Here is an 18073-nt window from a genome sequence, read left to right on the forward strand (position 1 = left end):
ATAAGACCCCCTATTCCAGAGACGATCCTGTCCCACACCCAGAAGGAAGGAATGTGTGGCTCAGAAAGGCCAAGAACACGAATAAGCCTTGTTGAGTTTCCCTTACTCAAGTCCATTAGCAGATCACACCCTTTTTGTCCAATTATATTTCTACATGGCTGTCCATACTTCGTTGAACCTAAGCATAAAAATGGACAATTTCCCCTGTATTTTTGGGTCTTCATTCTGAAGGTTCCCATGTACACATTAAAATTTGTATGCCCTTTCTCCTCTTTACCTGCCTTTCGTGAGCTTTCGGTGAACCTTTAGAGGGTGAAGGAGTTTTCCCTTGGCCCCTATAACTATTGAAAGTATAGGACAATGAGAAGTCTAAAGTTCTATAAGAGGGTTATAGATGCTTTAAAAAACATGCACACACACAAAAGAAACATTTTCCAGAGAAAAGGCGTAGATATGGTAGTATGCGCTTCAATGACTCTAGATTAAATAACATCTCAAGTGGCTCTGCAACTACTCCCCACTAGTTTATGCTAAAAATTCACATTCTTTGACAACCAAAATGCCAGAGAAAAAACATGTTGAAACAATCAAACGTCCGGTACTCTTTGCTGACATGAAAATGCAAAAAGAAAAAATCCCACTTGTTTTGGCAATTTTAAATGCTAATTTTTATTTACTGCTAACTGCAAGACACCAATTCAGTACAGTGCAGTAAAACACTTACATACATCCAGTATTAAACAATAGTGTATGGGATAAATCTAAAGCAGAGAACCATGTGCCTTCAAAACGGATATCACAGAATGCAACTGGCTTCAGACAATTCTCAAGAAACCTGAAGAGCTCTTTAATTTAATATTAAGTGAGTTACCCAGAAGCAAAGGCTCTTGGTTTTACTTTCTAGAAAAAAGTGGAAGTTATTCCAATTCTGCATGGTTTAATATGATGTGTGAATTCTGAACCAATGAAATACTTTATATTCATTTTATCAATTGGTACCATCAGCTAATATAAAGTTGACAAATGGCTGACAGGAAAACAGCTGAATACAATGAAGTATGCTCAATATGGGGCTAGTTGTACATCCATCTCAATTTCCTTAGTCACAGCCCAAAATAATATCCCTTTATTTTAAAGTACTATTTTAAATCAAAAGATAAAATAATTTTAAAGACAAATACAATAGTAAATACTTATCACCTAAATCATTTAACCACTAACATAAAAAACTTTCTAAAAACAAAAACAGCAAGAAAATGGCAGTGCAAGAATACTTCCTACTGCTGGATCTTACATACCCTGAGGTACATAGTGAGAAGCTGGGGGAGATGGAGCAAGATAGCCAGTTGGCCCAGGATTTATAGCACCATGAATTTGAGAAGAACCACCATATGCTGTACCAACTGGATGCCAGGGGGGAACACAGGAATAATCTGGCACAACTGGGAGGCAGGAGTCAAAACCTGGCAAAGGTGGCTGCCCATAGGGATCTGACATTACTGGATAATAGACTGCTCCATGAGGGACAGATGAAGGATCAGCATTCGTTAAAGTATCTGAAAGAAAGAATGTATACAGTCTACTTTACATACAAAAAGTCACCAAAACAGAACCCCATGCAACATAAGTGGATGTTCTTATGTGTGAAAATAAAATTTATTAACTATAAGAAAGATCACAGCAATTGCAGCAGGAGTACTTTAAATACAAATAATGACTAAATATGAAAATTTCCAAATTAAAAAACTGTGAAATACATTTGTCAAATCTATTCAACATACAGACAGCTATCTTTCTGGGATGATTTAGGTATCAACAAGCTAAATACATAAATATTCTCTAGAGTCCTTCTAGTTAAATTCTTATAAGAGGTGGTCACAATTGAGTTATCCAATAGTTTTACAAGAGACATCACCTGAATAACCATTTAGCAATGAAAAACTCAGGTGTCTGGACAGTCTGGTCTATACCTGAAAGTATAATTCTGAAGAGCACCCTAAAAGTGTCATCTCCTGAATGTTGTTAAGATCAAATTTTAATTTCATAGCACTTTTGCCACGAGTCAGTTCCAGTGGAAATAAATGCTGTTTTGATCTTGCTATAACGAGCATACACATTAGACAAAAAAAAAAAAAAAAAATCATTACTTGGGCTTAGATTAACTCTATGAAATTAAGACTGCCACTGCCTCATAGTTAACTACAATTAAAAATAGCTCTATAGAAGGTATATTGCACAAAATTCAAAAAAAAAAAAAAAGACTTGACAATGTAATATGCTTTAAACAGGGAAAGGAAGAGAGAAAGTAGTATTCCTAATATGCACCAGGTAACAGCATACTTATACATAAGGTCCCAATTAGTTCTTGTAACAACCCTGGCAAGTCAGGTACGAACTCCTGAACTCAGGTGATCCACCTGCCGCAGCCTCCCAAAGTGCTGGGATTACAGGCGTGAACCACCACACCTGGCTCAGTGAAGTATTTTAATACCTAGCCTTTCAGATAATTGTAGATATTCTTTGATGCTACACCCAAACTACATAAGTGGTAGTTCCTCAAAGGTCAAAATCCTCCTTCACTGAGTTATGCAGATCTTCCAAATGTTGACACATTTCCTCATACAATTTAAGAAACTACATTCAGCTCTACTTATTACAGGAGTTTCAGTTGGTGGGAAGGTGTCAAGCTCATGGTGGAAAATAAATGTTTTCCTAAATTCTAATTTTTATTTGAAAGCTAAAATTGTATCTTTGAAAACAAATATTACGAGTTATTTATCCTAAAGTGACAGGCTCACTTTGTTCATTTAAGAAAATGCCGACCAGATCAACTAAGTGTGAATAATGATAATTTATCCTTCTTTCAAGTCAGCAAGTACAACTCATAACTTAATAGCACAAGTCTTTTTCCTTAAGTTAATCATTATACTTCATTTAATATGCAGAAGTGTTTTATAAGTAGTTCCATTTTTGTCACAAAGAAAAATACAACTATTCAAGGATAAAAATTTAGTAAAAATGTCTTTGATTAAACAAAAAAAAATAAGATTGGCATTTTTGTACCATGGGTGTACGGCAGTGAGATAAACACTGATTATTAGCAGAGTCTGGGGCCACTACCAATTTGTGCTTAGGTGCCAGCAGTTTTACCCATCACTGGTTTCTATACCCTCAATGAAAATACAAGCCAGTGAAAGGGGCAAATAAAATCTTAGTATTATTATGAACACTTCTGACCTCATGACTCCCTTGAAAGAGTCTTAGGGACCACAAGAGGTCCACATATCATGCTTTAAAATCACTGGTGTAGTATATGGACCTGATGAAACATATGAAAGTTATTACTGAATTACACACAATAAAATCCAACTGTCTTTCTTGCTGGAATCTCATTACATACTCACCATTTGCTGATGCTTCCGCCTGTGTGCCATCTTCTCTCCTCACCTCACTGTAGAATTGAGGAACGGTTGGATCTACCAGAGGTGGCTCAGTATAGACTGGATAATTCTCTACATGAAGCTGCTGCTGCATCTGTGGCACATAGACCATGGAGTGCCAGTAGTTGTGGTAATAGCACTTGAGCAAGAAAGGGCAACAAAAAAACAAGAAACTTTACTTTTCTCTATTCTTAACGTAATACAGTTCCCCACAGACAAAAAAAAAAAAGTAAGAATTGGGCCATGATTTTCAGGTGAGGTAGCAATGACTTTTTTGACCTAAAAACTTGACACTTTGTATCTCATATTTAAATCTAAAAATTCTTTCAGGGAATCGTCTAAAAGACCTGTATACAAAGGTGTCTTTTATAGTATTTTTAAAAGCAAAAAACATCGCACATAGTATTTAACAACAGGGAACTGGATAAATTATATACCCGTAATGAAATATTATACAGGCAATGAAAATTATGCTGTAAACTATTTAAAGAAAAAATGTTTGTATTGTTAAAAGATTAAAAAATTATACAGCATAATCCATAGTTTGTAAAATACAAAAGTTGTAAGAAAATATATGAAAGTATACAGTGATCATAGAGGTGATTTTAGTTTTCTTTATACCACAGTTTCAAAATGTACTACAATGGACACCATGATTTCTAATAAGAAAAATATTGAAATATCTATTCAGCATCTCCTGGTATTCCATGATGTAAAAGGCAGGAAAATATTTTTAAATGCCTCAGTGAAATAGATTACAAAGTTTCCACATGCGACTATAATAAACTAACATAACAGAAGGGGCAAGCGGTTTATCAATTCTTGAAACTGAATTTAGGAAAAATAGTCTCAAAGAACAAAAACCCACTCCATTACTCTTAATTTATAGATGTGTACTATTTGGGAAGACAGTTTTCTTGGCACTGACATGTCTAAAGCTTTAGGGAAATCAGTGTCAGGGAATATGAACTAATCTGAGCATTCATCCAGGACAGCATAGAGTTTATCATCATCTGACAGATCTTAAGATGCATTATTCCTTTCAGTAAATGTGCCATGTTGTTACATTTTAAGTCAAGTGTATTTCAGAGGGAAAGTGATCCCTGAAAGACTAAAATAAAAGAGCTCTCACCTCAAATCAGAGACACCTTTCATTGATAAAGACATTTGTCAGTACCCACCTGCCTCTCTCTACAACTCAGGGAGTGGTGAAAAACCAGTGTTGAGCAAGCATCTTTGAACACATGAGTGCTTTAAAAATGCAGCTCTTTATTTTTATTTTTATATTTATTATACGTTCTGGGATACATGTGCAGAACATGCAGGTTTGTTACATGGGTATACATGTGCCATGGTGGTTTGCTACACCCATCAATCCATTATCTACATTAGGTATTTGTCCTAATGCTCTCCCTCCCCTTGCCCCCAACCCCTCAACAGGCCCCGATGTGTGATGTTCACCTCCCTGTGCCCATATGTTCTCACTGTTCAACTCTCACTTATGAGTGAGAACATGCGGTGTTTGGTTTTCTGTTTCTGTGTTAGTTTGTGGAGAACGGTTGCCAGCTTCATCCATGTCCCTGCAAAGGACACGAACTCAGTCTTTATGGCTGCATAGTATCCCATGGTGTATGTGTGCCACATTTTCTTTATACAGTCTATCATTGATGGGCATGTGAGTTGGTTCAAGTCTTTGGTATTGTGAATAGTGCTGCAATAAACATACGTGTGCATGGGTCTTTATAGAATGATTTATAATCCTTTGGGTATATACCCAGTAATGGGATGGCTGGATCAGATTGTATTTCTCATTCTAGATCCCTGAGGAATCGCCACACTGTCTTCCACAATGGTTGAACTAATTTACAATCCAGCCAACAGTGTAAAAGCGTTCCTATTTCTCCACATCCTCTCCAGCATCTGTTGTTTCCTGACTTTTTAATGATTGCCATTCTAACTGGCGTGAGATGGTATCTCATTATGGTTTTGATTTGCATTTCTCCAATGACCAGTGATGATGAGTTTTTCATGTTTGTTGGCCACATAAATGTCTTCTTTTGAAAAGTGTCTGTTCGTATTCTTTGCCCACTTTTTGATTATTTCTTGTAAATTTGTTTAAGTTCCTTGTAGATTCTGGATATTCGCCCTTTGTCAGATGGATTGCAAAAACTTTCTCCCATTCTGTAGGTTGCCTGTTCACACTGATAGTTTCTTTTGCTGTGCAGAAGCTCTTTTTTTTTTTTTTTTTTTTTGAGACGGAGTCTCGCTCTGTCGCCCGGGCTGGAGTGCTGTGGCCGGATCTCAGCTCACTGCAAGCTCCGCCTCCCGGGTTTACGCCATTCTCCTGCCTCAGCCTCCCGAGTAGCTGGGACTACAGACGCCTGCCACCTCGCCCGGCTAACTTTTTGTCTTTTTTAGTAGAGACAGGGTTTCACCGTGTTAGCCAGGATGGTCTCGATCTCCTGACCTCGTGATCTGCCCGTCTCGGCCTCCCAAAGTGCTGGGATTACAGGTTTGCACCACCGCGCCCGGCCTCTTTAGTTTAATTAGATCCCACTTGTCAATTTTAGTTTTGCTTTTGTTGCCATTGCTTTTGGTGTTCTAGTCATGAAGTTTTTGCCCATGCCTATGGTATTGCCTAGGTCTTCTTCTAGGGTTTTTATGGTTTTAGGTCTTATGTCTAAGTCTTTAATCCATCTTGAGTTAATTCTTGTATAAGGTGTAAGGAATGGGTCCAGTTTCAGTTTTCTGCATATGGTTAGCCAGTTTTCCCAACACCATTTATTAAATAGGGAATCCTTTCCCCATTGCTTGTTTTTGTCAGGTTTGCCAAAGATCAGATGGTTGTAGATCTGTGGCATTATTTCTGAGGCCTCTCTTCTGTTCTGTTGGTCTATATACCTGTTTTGGTACCAGTACCATGCTGTTTTGGTTACTGTGGCCTTGTAAAATAGTTTGAAGTCAGATAGCATGATACCTCCAGCTTTGTTCTTTTTTGCTTAGGATTGTCTTGGCTATACAGACTCGTTTTTGGTTTCGTATGAAATTTGAAGTTTTTTCTATTGTTTTTCTTCAAGTCAATGGTAGTTTAATGGGAATAGCATTGAATCTATAAATTACTTTTGGCAGTATGGTCATTTTCATGATACTGATTTTTCCTATCCATAAGCATGCAATGTTTTTCCCTTTGTTTGTGTCCTCTCTTATTTCGTTGAACAGTGATTTGTAGTTCTCCTTGAAGAGGTCCTTCACATCCCTTGTTAGTTGGATTCCTAGGTATTTTATTCTCTTTGTAGCAATTGTGAATGGGAATTCACTCATGATTTGGCTATTATTAGTGTATAGAAATGCTTGTGATATTTGCACACTGATTTTGTGTTGCACACAAGTTCAGACTTTGCTGAAGTTGCTTATCAGCTTAAGGAGTTTTTGGGATGAGACAATGGGATTTTTAAAATATACAATCATGTCATCTGCAAACAAAGACAATGTGACTTCCTGTCTTCCTATTCATACACCCTTTCTTTCTTTCTCTTGCCTGACTGCCCTGGCCAGAACTTCCAATACTATGTTGAATAGGAATGGTGAGAGAGGACATCCTTGTCTTGTGCTGGTTTTTCAAAGGGAATGCTTCCAGCTTTTGCCCATTTAGTATGATACTGGCTGTGGGTTTGTCCTAAATAGTTTTTATTATTTTGAGATACGCTCCATTAATACCTAATTTATAGTGAGTTTTCAGCATGAAGGGGTGTTGAATTTTATGGAAGGCCTTTTCTGCATCTATTGAGATAATCAAGTGGTTTTTGTCATTGGTTCTGTTTATGTGATGGATTACATTCATTGATTTGCTTATGTTGAACCACCCTTGCATCCACTTGATTATGGTGGATAAGCTTTTTAATGTGCTGCTGGATTCGGTTTGCCAGTATTTTATTGAGGATTTTCACATTAATGTTCATCAGGGATACTGGCCTGAAATTTTCTTTTTTTGGTGTGTCTCTGCCAGGTTTTGGTATCAGGATGATGTTGGCTTCATAAAATGAGTTAGGAAGGAGTCCCTCTCTTCTATTGATTGGAATAGTTTCAGAAAGAATGGTACCAGCTCCTCTCTGTACCTCTGGTAGAATTCGGCTGTGAATCCATCTGGTCCTGGACTTCTTTTGGTTGGTAGGCTATTAATCACTGCCTCAATTTCAGAACTTGTTTTTGGTCTACTCAGGGATTCAACTTCTTCCTGCTTTAGTCTCGGGAGTGTGTGTGTGTTCAGGAATTTATCCATTTCTTCTAGATTTTCTAGTTTATTTGCATAGAGGTGTTTATAGTATTCTCTGACGGTAGTTCATGTTCTGTGGTATCATTTTTTATTATGTCTATTTGATCTTCTCTCTTTTCTTCTTTATTCACCTGGCTAATGGTGTGTCTATTTTGTTAATCTTTATTTAAAAAAAAAAAAACAGCTCCTAGATTCAGATTTTTTGAAGGGTTTTTCATGTCTCTCTCTCTTTCAGTTCTGCTCTGATCTTAGTTATTTCTTGTCTTTTGCTAGCTTTTGAATTTGTTTGCTTTTGCTTCTCTAGTTCTTTTAAGTGTGATGTTAGGGTGTTGATTTTAGATATTTCCTGGTTTCTCATGTGGGTATTTAGTGCTATAAATTTCTCTCTAAACACTGCTTTAGCTGTGTCTCAAGAGATTCTGGTACGTTGTGTCTTTTTTCTCATTGGTTTCAAAGAACAAAACACAGTGCCTTAAGTATCTTTAAATCTATCTAATTTTCACATAAAATGGAAAGATAGTCATAAAAATATTTTAGGATAATTCATTTATTTTGAGACAGACCACCACACTGAAAAGTTAGTATGTAATGTTAAACATGATGGCTAATCTAATATATGCTGAGGTTGTGCTGCTTACAGCCCAGTACTCCTCTCTTCAGTTTAATGACTATTTTGTTAAGAGAAACTAAAGCACTGGGAGGCTAAAGCAGACAAATGAACTACATCATCTTCAGAGATCTCTCAGACAGAAATAAAATTTTTAGTCCCCTTAGTGCTTTTGGTTTTTGAAGTTCAAGGGTCTGATTATCAAAACAGTTTATACTTTGAAAATAGGGCTTATCAAAGAAATTTTAACATGGCACTTACCTGTAATCCTAGATTGAAATAGTACTGCAAAACTTTTGTATCTAAAAATCAAAATCAAAAAAATTAGTGACTTGACTGACATAAGCAATTGGAATTATCTTTTAAAAGCTTTTCTGGCTGGGCGTGGTTGCTCATGCCTGTAATCCCAGCACTTTGGGAGGCCTAGGTGGGCAGATTACTTGAGGTCAGGAGTTCAAGACCATCCTGGCCAACATGGTGAAACCCCGTCTCTACTAAAACTATAAAAATTAGCCGGACGTGGTGGCAGGTGCCTGTAATTCCAGCTACTCAGGAGGCTGAGGCATAAGAATCACTTGAATCTGGGAGGTGGAGGTTGCATTGAGCTGAGATCATGCCACTGCACTCCAGTCTGGGTGACAGAGTGAGACTCCATCTCAAAAAAGAAAAAAAAAAGAGCTTTTCTGTTTGAGCATTATTAAGATATCAATGTAATCTTGCCACATTAATACCATTCTCAATTTTACCTTACAGTAAATGACTACTTACCTACCAATATAGGTAAAATTATTTTCTCATCTAAGGTTTAGTTACCAAATAAAATTTTTATTTCTAATCTTAATTTTAGGCAGATGTTAAAAGAATGTCACTTGGGTAATATTTAGGAAGAATCCAATAAAGGCATTTTCTTGTTTGTTTCAAAATGGAATTTTTACTTTAATAAACTTCTAGAACATACGCAATTATTTTGGTCCTCAGTTACTAGCACTTATATACAATACAGACTAATACTCTACTGACAGAGATTAGTGATGCCTGCTGAGACAATTAGAACAATATGAAACAATTCATCCTGTTTTTATTTGCCATGACTGACATACCACCACCAGAACTCCAAAGAGAAGGGCAATGAGCAAGGTAATTTTTCTTGACATTATGAAACTGAACTATTTCATAAATGAACAAAAACTGCTTTTAGCATTCCAATTGCACCTCTAAATGTATTTTTATTGCTTGACCTGAGATCCACACATATTTTTATTTACAAAGTAATATAATCTGAGTTCCACTAACAGATGAACTTTTAGAAAACCCCTCTTTAAGTTGGAGACTCCCTACACATACAAATACATTTATTGCCATTTTTTAAAAAATCAGCTTGTTGGGCAAGGACTTCATGTCTAAAACACCAAAAGCAATGGCAACAAAAGCCAAAATTGACAAATGGGATCTAATTAAACTAAAGAGCTTCTGCACAGCAAAAGAAACTACCATCAGAGTGAACAGGCAACCTACAGAATGGGAGAAAACTTTTGCAATCTACTCATCTGACAAAGGGCTAATATCCAGAACCTATAAAGAACTCAATCAAATTTACAAGAAACAAACAAACAACCCCATCAAAAAGTGGGCAAAGGATATAAACAGACACTTCTCAAAAGAAGACATTCATACAGCCAACAAACACATGAAAAAATGCTCATCATCACTCACCATCAGAGAAATGCAAATCAAAACCACAATGAGATACCATCTCACACCAGTTAGAACGGCAATCATTAAAAAATCAGGAAACAACAGGTGCTAGAGAAGATGTGGAGAAATAGGAACGCTTTTACACTGTTGGTGGGACTGTAAACTAGTTCAACCATTGTGGAAAACAGTGTGGCGTGTGGCGATTCCTCAAGGATCTAGAACTAGATTTGACCCAGTGATTCTATTACTGGGTATATACCCAAAGGATTATAAGTCATGCTGCTATAAAGACACATGCACACGTATGTTTATTGCGGCACTATTCACAATAGCAAAGACTTGGAATCAACCCAAATGTCCATCAGTGACAGACTGGATGAAGAAAATGTGGCACATACACACCATGGAATACTATGCAGCCATAAAAAATGATGAGTTCATGTCCTTTGTAGGGACATGGATGCAGCTGGAAACCATCATCCTCAGCAAACTATCGCAAGAACAGAAAACCAAACACTGCATGTTCTCACTCATAGGTGGGAATTGAACAATGAGATCACTTGGACACAGGAAGGGGAACATCATACACTGGGTCCTATTGTAGGGAGAGGGGAGGAGGAGGGATAGCATCAGGAGATATACCTAATGTAAATGAGGAGTTAATGGGTGCAGCACACCAACATGGCACATGCACACATATGTAACAAACCTGCACGTTGTGCACATGTACCCTAGAACTTAAAGTATAATTAAAAAAAAAATAAAAAAATAAAGGCAACCTATGGGAGAAAGACTATAGGTGGTTTTTTTTTTTTTTTTTTTTTTTTCTGAGATGGAGTCTTACTCTGTTGCCAGGCTGGAGTACGGCAGTGTGATCTCGGGTCACTGAAACCTCCACCTCTGGGTTCAAGCGATTCTCCTGCCTCAGCCTCCTGAATAGCTGGGACTACAGGCACGCACCACCATGCTCAGCTAACTTTTGTATTTTCAGTAGAGACGGGTTTCACCATGTTAGCCAGGATGGTCTTGATCTCTTGACCTCGTGATCCACCCACCTTGGTCTCCCAAAGTGCTGGGATTACAGGCGTGAGCCACTGCACCCGGCTGTTTTAATTTAATACTTTTGTGCATTTTCAAATTTTTCTACAATGAGCTTTAAAAAGTATAAGCAAAAATGAAAAAGTGAAACCACAAAAAAAAAAAAAAGCTTGTATTTTGACTATTATATAGGAGCACAGCAAAAAGCCCAGTGCTCAAGCTACAGAATATTTTTAAAAAATAGCAGGACATAAATTCATGAGTGGCATGGGATTCCACTCCTTGATACATATATGTATCAAATAACTTGTATACACAAATGCACATAGCAATATTAATAGCCAAAAAAGTGAAAGCAACCCAAATGTTCCTCAATAGATAAAATATGATACAGACATACTTTGGAGATATCATGGGTTTGGTTCCAGAAAATAATAAAGCCAATATTGCAAGTCACACCAATGTTTTGGTTTCCCATTTCATATAAAAGTTATGCTTATGGCCGGGTGTGGTGGCTCAGGCCTGTAATCCCAGCACTTTGGGAGGCCGAGGTGGGTGGATCATGAGGTCGGGAGATCGAGACCATTCTGGCCAACATGGTGAAACCCCATCTCTACTGAAAATACAAAAATTAGCCAGGTGTGGTAGCACGTGCCTGTAATCCCAGCTACTCGGGAGGCTGAGGCAGGAGAATCGCTTGAACCTGGGAGGTGGAGGTTTCCGAGAGCAGAGATCACACCACTGCACTCCAGCCTGGCAACAGAGCAAGACTCCACTGCAAAAAAAAAAAGTTATGCTTATACACTATACTGTAGACTTTTAAGAGTGTAATAGTGTTAGGTCTAAGAAAACAATGTACATACCTTAATTTTAAAATTTGTTATTGCTGGCCGGGTACAGTGGCTCACGCCTGTAATCCCAGCACCCTGGCAGGCCAAGGCAGGCGAACCACTTGAGGTCAGGAGCTCGAGACCAGCCTGGCCAACATGGAGAAACTCCATTTCTACTAAAAATACAAAAAATTAGCCGGGCATGGTGGTAGCCACCTGTAACACCAGCTACTCGGGAGGCTGAGGCAGGAGAATCGCTTGAGCTCAGGAGGCAGAGATTGTCGTGAGCCAAGATTGCACCACTGCACTCCAGCCTGGGTGACAGAGACTCCATCTCAAAAATAAATAAATAAATATACAATACAATACTGCTAAAAAAAAAAAAAAAAATGCTGACAGAAATGAAGGGAGAAAAGGGAGAACACGCTGTTGGAAAAATGCCAATAGATTTGCTTGACACACGGTCCTCACAAATCTTCAATTTGTAAAAAAATAAAAAGCACAGTATCTGTAAACCACAATAAAGCAAAGCGCAACAAAATGGAGTACGCCAAAACATCCATACAATGGATTTTTTTTGGCCATAAAAAAGAATAAAGTACTGATACATGCAACAACATGAACCTTGAAAATAGTATGCTTAGAGAAAAAAGTTAGTTGCAAAAGCCCACATATTGTATGATTCTATTTACATGAAATGTCCAGAATAGGCAAATCCATGGCCAAACTAGAGGAGTGATTGTTAAGGCCAGAAAGAATGGGGAGCACCTACTAATGAATACATGATATACTCTCAGGGTTAATAGAACTTAGATGGGAGACTGAATGGGGAAAGAATTTGAGTTGAATCACCATGCCAGCAAAGCCTTAGGAGAAGAAAACCTGCTACATAGAGTTCACACAGGAGTAGAAAGAGATAAGGTTGGAATAGAGACTAGATTGTGGAAAGTCATAAATGCCATACTTAGTCTGTTGAACTTTAATCTACAGAAACCAAAGAATCACTGAAGAGTTCTGAGCTAGGAACACACACAAAGTGGAATAGTACCAGAGCAGTGAGACCAATGGAGAAGCTACTCTAACTGTTCAGGGACAAGGTTATAAAGGCATGACCTAGGAAAGAGGCAGTGGGTATTTTTTAAAGACACTCTGTAAAACACTGATTTTTAATAAATCAGCCAAGGTTAACATGCAAAAATCAATTTTATTTTTATGTACAGGACAAAATTGGAAAAATAAAAGTTTTAAAATTCTATTTACTACAGCTCCAAAAACCCAAATACATAGGAACACATTTAACAGAAGATGTAGAAGACTGCTACATCAAAAAAAAAAAAAAAAAAAAAGTTGAGAAACCAAACGCAACCTAAATAAATTAGCAGGTATACTATGATACCATGTTCATGAATTCAAAGAGACCATACTGTTAAGCACTGGCATTCTCCCCAAATTGAGCTATAGATTATAAACACAATTCCTAATTTCCAGAAGGTTTTTTTTTTTTTTTTTTTTGGTAAGATGTGATAGTAAGAGACATGCAAATGACCCTACCTTACTTCAAACCTTACTAAAAAGACAGTACAGTACTGATGTAAGGATTAAAAAATTGATCAACGCAACAGAAGAAGGCACGAAAATAGACCTGCACTTAAAACAGTCATTTGATTTTTGACTAAAACACCAAAGTGATTCAACGAGCAAAGGAAAATCTTTTGCACAAATGGTACTGCTGGAATACTGGAGATCCATAAAGAAAAAAAAAAAATCACCTCCACTATCCACAAAAATGGATTTGAAATGGGTAGCAGACTTAAACATAAAACTAAATGCATTAAGCTTTTAAAGGAAAACACAGGAAACAATCATAATGACTTTGGAGAAAGGCAAATAAGGCAAAGGGTTTTTGTTGTTTTTTTGTTTTTTTAATTTAAGTCAGAGTTTCACTCTGTCGCCCAGGCTGGAGTGCAGTTGCATGATCTCGGCTCAGTACAACCTCCACCTCCTGGGTTCAAGTGATTCTCCTGCCTCAACCTCTCAAGTAGCTAGTATTACAGGCACGCACCACCTCTCCCAGCTAATTTTTGTATTTTTAGTAGAGACAGGGTTTCACCATGTTGGCCAGGCTGGACTCGAACTCCTGACGTCAAGTGATCCACCTGCCTCGGCCTCCGAAAGTGTTAGGATTACAGGTGTGAGCCACCACGCCCGGCCAGTTTCTTAGATTACAGAAAGCAATATATACCAAACAATGATCAATTAGATTTCATCAGAATTAAAATCCTCTACCCATCAAAAGGCACCATGAAGAAAATAGATAAGCCACAGAATAGGAGCAGATACTCACAAAACATACCTGACAAAAGACTAGCATAGAGAATATGTAGAGAACGTCCACAACTCCATAACAAGCACCCAATAAAAAAGACAGTAGTCAAAATATGTGCACACTTTACAAAAAATATGCAAATGGCCAATAAGCACATGAAAAAAGTACTCAAACAACTGGACATCCACATGCAAAAATATGAATCTACACATACTTTACATACAAAAAAGTCACTAAAAATGGATTGCAGACCTAAAAGTAAAATGCAAAACATAAAAATCCTAGACGATAACACAGGAGAAAATCTACATGACCCTGAGTCTGGCAATTACTTTTTAGATATAATACCACAGGAATGATCCATAAAAGAAATAATTTATATGTTGGAGTTCTTTAAAAGTAAACACACCTGCTTTGCGAAAGACACTTAAAAGCCACAGGCTTGGAAAAAATATTTGCAAAAGATATACCTGATATAATGGACTGTTACCCAAAATACACAAAGAACTCTTACAACTCAGTAAGTAAACAACTTGAATTAAAAATGGGCCAAACACCTTAACAGATGTTTCACCAAAGATACATAGATGGCAAATAAGCACATGAAAAGATGTTCCACGTCGGATTTCATAAGGGAAATGCAAACTAAAACAATGAGATATCATTACACACCTATCAGAACGGCCAAAATCCACAACACTGACAATACCAAATACTGGTATGAATGTGGAACTACAGGAACACTCAATTCATTTGCTGGTGGGAATGCAAAATGATATAGTCACTCTGGAAGACAGTTTGACAGTTTCTTACAAAATACTACATATTCTAATTCAATAGAGCAATTGTAATCCTTGGTGTTTACCCAAAGGAGTTAAAATTATATTTCCACAGGGTGCTGTGGCTGACGCCTGTAGTCCCAGCACTTCGGGAGGCCCAGGTGGGTGGATCACGAGGTCAGGAGTTCAAGACCAGCCTGGCCAACATGGTGAAACCCCATCTCTACTAAAAATACAAAAATTAGCCAGGTGTGGTGGTGGGTGCCTGTAATCCCAGCTGCTCAGGAGGCTGAGGCAGGAGAATCGCTTGAGTCCGGGAGGCAAAGGTTGCAGTGAGCCAAGACCGCACCATTGCATTCCAGCTTGGGTGACAGAGCAAGACTCCATATCTCTATATATATTTCCACAAAAAAGCTTGCATGCGAATGTTTAGGGCAACTGTAACCAAAAGTGGAAGCAACCAAGATGTTATTCAGTAGATGAATGGATCTATAAACTGTGGTACATTCGGATAATGATTTGGTGAGAGCCACTCTGAAAAGGCTATATATTGCATGACTGCAACTATATGCCATTCTGGAAAAGTCAAAACTACGGAGACAGTAAAAAATCAGTGATTGCCAGGAGTTGGGGGATGAATACTAACAGGCAGAGCACAGATTTCTGGGGTAGAGATGCTCCATTATAGCATCCATGTGATGCTATAATTAAGGATACATGTCATCATTCATTTGTCCAAACTCATGAAAGCGCAAGAGCAAGAATGGAATACTAATATAAACTATTGCCCCTGGATGATAATGATGTGCCAAGGTAGGTTCATCATTGTATCAAATATACTACTCTGGTATGGTGGGGGACACTGATAATATGGGAGGCTACGGACATGTGGGGGCTGGTGGAAAAGAGCAAATCCCTATGCCTCCCTCTCAATTTGGCAAGGAACAGAAAACTGCTCTATAAAATAGATTTTTTTTTTAAAACATGATCAATCACCAGAACGGATAAAGTTAAAGAGAGTGGCGACAATAAATGGTGAGCAAGACAAACTACTGGAATTCTCATATACTGCTGGTGGAAGTGTAACATGGTACAACTTTGGAAAATTGTTTGACAGTTACTTATAAAAGTAAACACATATCTCTCTATGACCCAGCAATTCCACTGCTAGGTATCTATGCAAGGGAAATAAAAACGTATGTTTACAAAGACTTTTACAAGAATGTTCATAGTAGCTTTTTGCATAACAGCCCCAAACTGGAAATAGTCTAGCTATCTATCACCAACAGGAGAATGGACAAACTGTGGAACAGTCATACAATGAAATGCTACTTGGCAATGAAAACAAATGGACTACTGACACATGTAACAACAGACAAATCTCAAAATTATGCCAAGTTTAAGAAGCTTTCTATAAAGATTATATACTATATGATTACATTTCTATAAAATTCTAAAATAGGTAAAACTAATCTATGGTAGAAAAAAGTCCAAACAGTGGTTACCTCTAGGAGGAGCATAGAAAAAACTGGGAAGGAGCATGAGGGAAATTTGTGGGACAATGTTAATACTTTATACCTTGATAGGGATTTGGGTTACACAAGTGCATGCATGCATACGTTAAAACTAAGCTAATGTGCATTTAAGTTTTGTACATTACATGTAAACTGTACATCAAAAGGAAAAAACTACTTAATGATATGTATCCTGAAGTTTTTATGGGAAAGTGTACAAATGTCTACAATTTACTTCTAAATGTATCAAAAAGAAGATGGATTAATAGAGATGAATGGAGGGAAAGATGGATAGATATGTGATAAAGTATAAACATTAATGATAGAATCTAAGTGATAGATATGACTTCATTTTAAAATTCAACTTGGATGAATATTTGAATATCGTCATAGTAAAATATTGAAAAAATACAAAATCAGCATTATGTGGTGACTAAGTACATCTCGGGCATATGTAGGTTAGGGAAGGAAGAGTAGTAAAGAAATCAGGGTTTAGATATTGGGCAAATTAGGTGGAAATGATACCACTATTAACAAAATAAAAAACCAAGGAGAAAAGCCAACGTTTTGTGTGGCCTGGGGAAAAGATAAATATGAAGAATTTCATTATTGAAATGAAAACTAAAAAGCTAAGTGAAAATGTCTAGCAAGTATCTGGAGACAAGTAACTAAAACTTCTTATGCCAAGGCTAGCTAGATTTAGGAATAAACTACATAGAAGTAACAGTGAAGTTTAAAGGTAGGGAAAAAAACAGAAGGGAGTTAAAGAAAATCTTGGTGATTAGTGGTTGGGAAAAAAAAAGCAAAAATAGAGAAGCAGCTAGGAAAATCAAGAAAATGTTATAGCAAGAAAGTATAAGCTACAAACAATTCTCAACTATAATTCTCTTGAGAAATATGCCAAACTGAGGAGTAATAAAGAACCTCCAATGAAAAACTACTCCTTAGATGTTTAAGAAAACACAGCTGAAATTCAAGGCAGATAAGACTCCTAATCCCCACTCCCCCAAATCTTTAAAATTCAGTTGAAATTCTAAATATAAAAGACTGCAATAATTCATGCACTTGTGGAAAGAATTTAAGAAATAAAGAAAAATTTGATACCAAGTCCTGTTTTGCAAGAAAAACAGTTAAGAAAAGCAAAGACATTCATTTGAGAATCTTCTTCAGGGTAGGCATGTAGCTACAAACAAAACAAAACAAAACAAAACAGCAGCACACGTCAACTCAACCATCCACTTGTTGATTATGCAGAAGATATTCTCAGTTTTCTGCTTTTAATTGCTCCTTTCCTTAGTCACTTCCAGCATTGTGTTCTCAAGTCAATTTTCATTTGGTTCCCCATTCCCCAATAGGTCAACCAAAGACAGATACGCTCTAACAGTATTTTTTAAGTCTCAGACCCCTCACCTAAGTCTCAAAATCTACTTACCTTGAGGCAAATCACTGCCACTTGGATCACAGGAATAAGGTGGAGGTGGTAGTGGTGGTGGTGGTTGTAAGTTTGAAGCCTCTCCCACATCAAGAGGAGGAGGAGGAGGAGGAGGAGGAGGTGGTGGTGGTGGTGGTGG

General features: G+C 37.4%; 1 protein-coding gene and 1 long non-coding RNA gene across 5 annotated transcripts in view; both read right to left on the minus strand.

Annotated features, from left to right (window-relative positions):
* Positions 1 to 644: 644 nt before the first annotated feature.
* ALG13 (ALG13, UDP-N-acetylglucosaminyltransferase subunit) overlaps positions 645 to 18073 on the minus strand; it is an 88514-nt gene continuing 71085 nt past the window's right edge. For 3 of the 4 annotated variants that reach the window (XM_011953536.1, XM_011953535.1, XM_011953534.1), the window contains exons 24-26: positions 8582 to 8622; positions 3405 to 3579; positions 645 to 1556 (exon numbers count right to left, since the gene is read on the minus strand). In XM_011953536.1, the coding sequence (XP_011808926.1) occupies positions 1291 to 1556; positions 3405 to 3579; positions 8582 to 8622 (482 nt within the window). In that variant the 3' untranslated portion in view covers positions 645 to 1290. Of the gene's footprint in view, positions 1557 to 3404; positions 3580 to 8581; positions 8623 to 17934 lie in introns of all 4 variants that reach the window. The other variant, XM_011953533.1, reaches the window with a different exon arrangement.
* LOC105519983 lies at positions 10819 to 17253 on the minus strand. The gene is made up of 2 exons (XR_001003055.1): positions 15416 to 17253; positions 10819 to 10852 (listed from the first exon to the last, which is right to left on the minus strand). It is a non-coding gene; the product is annotated as an uncharacterized LOC105519983 (long non-coding RNA).

This window comes from Colobus angolensis, unplaced genomic scaffold, assembly GCF_000951035.1.
Source record: "Colobus angolensis palliatus isolate OR3802 unplaced genomic scaffold, Cang.pa_1.0 Scaffold366, whole genome shotgun sequence".
NCBI lineage: Eukaryota > Metazoa > Chordata > Mammalia > Primates > Cercopithecidae > Colobus > Colobus angolensis.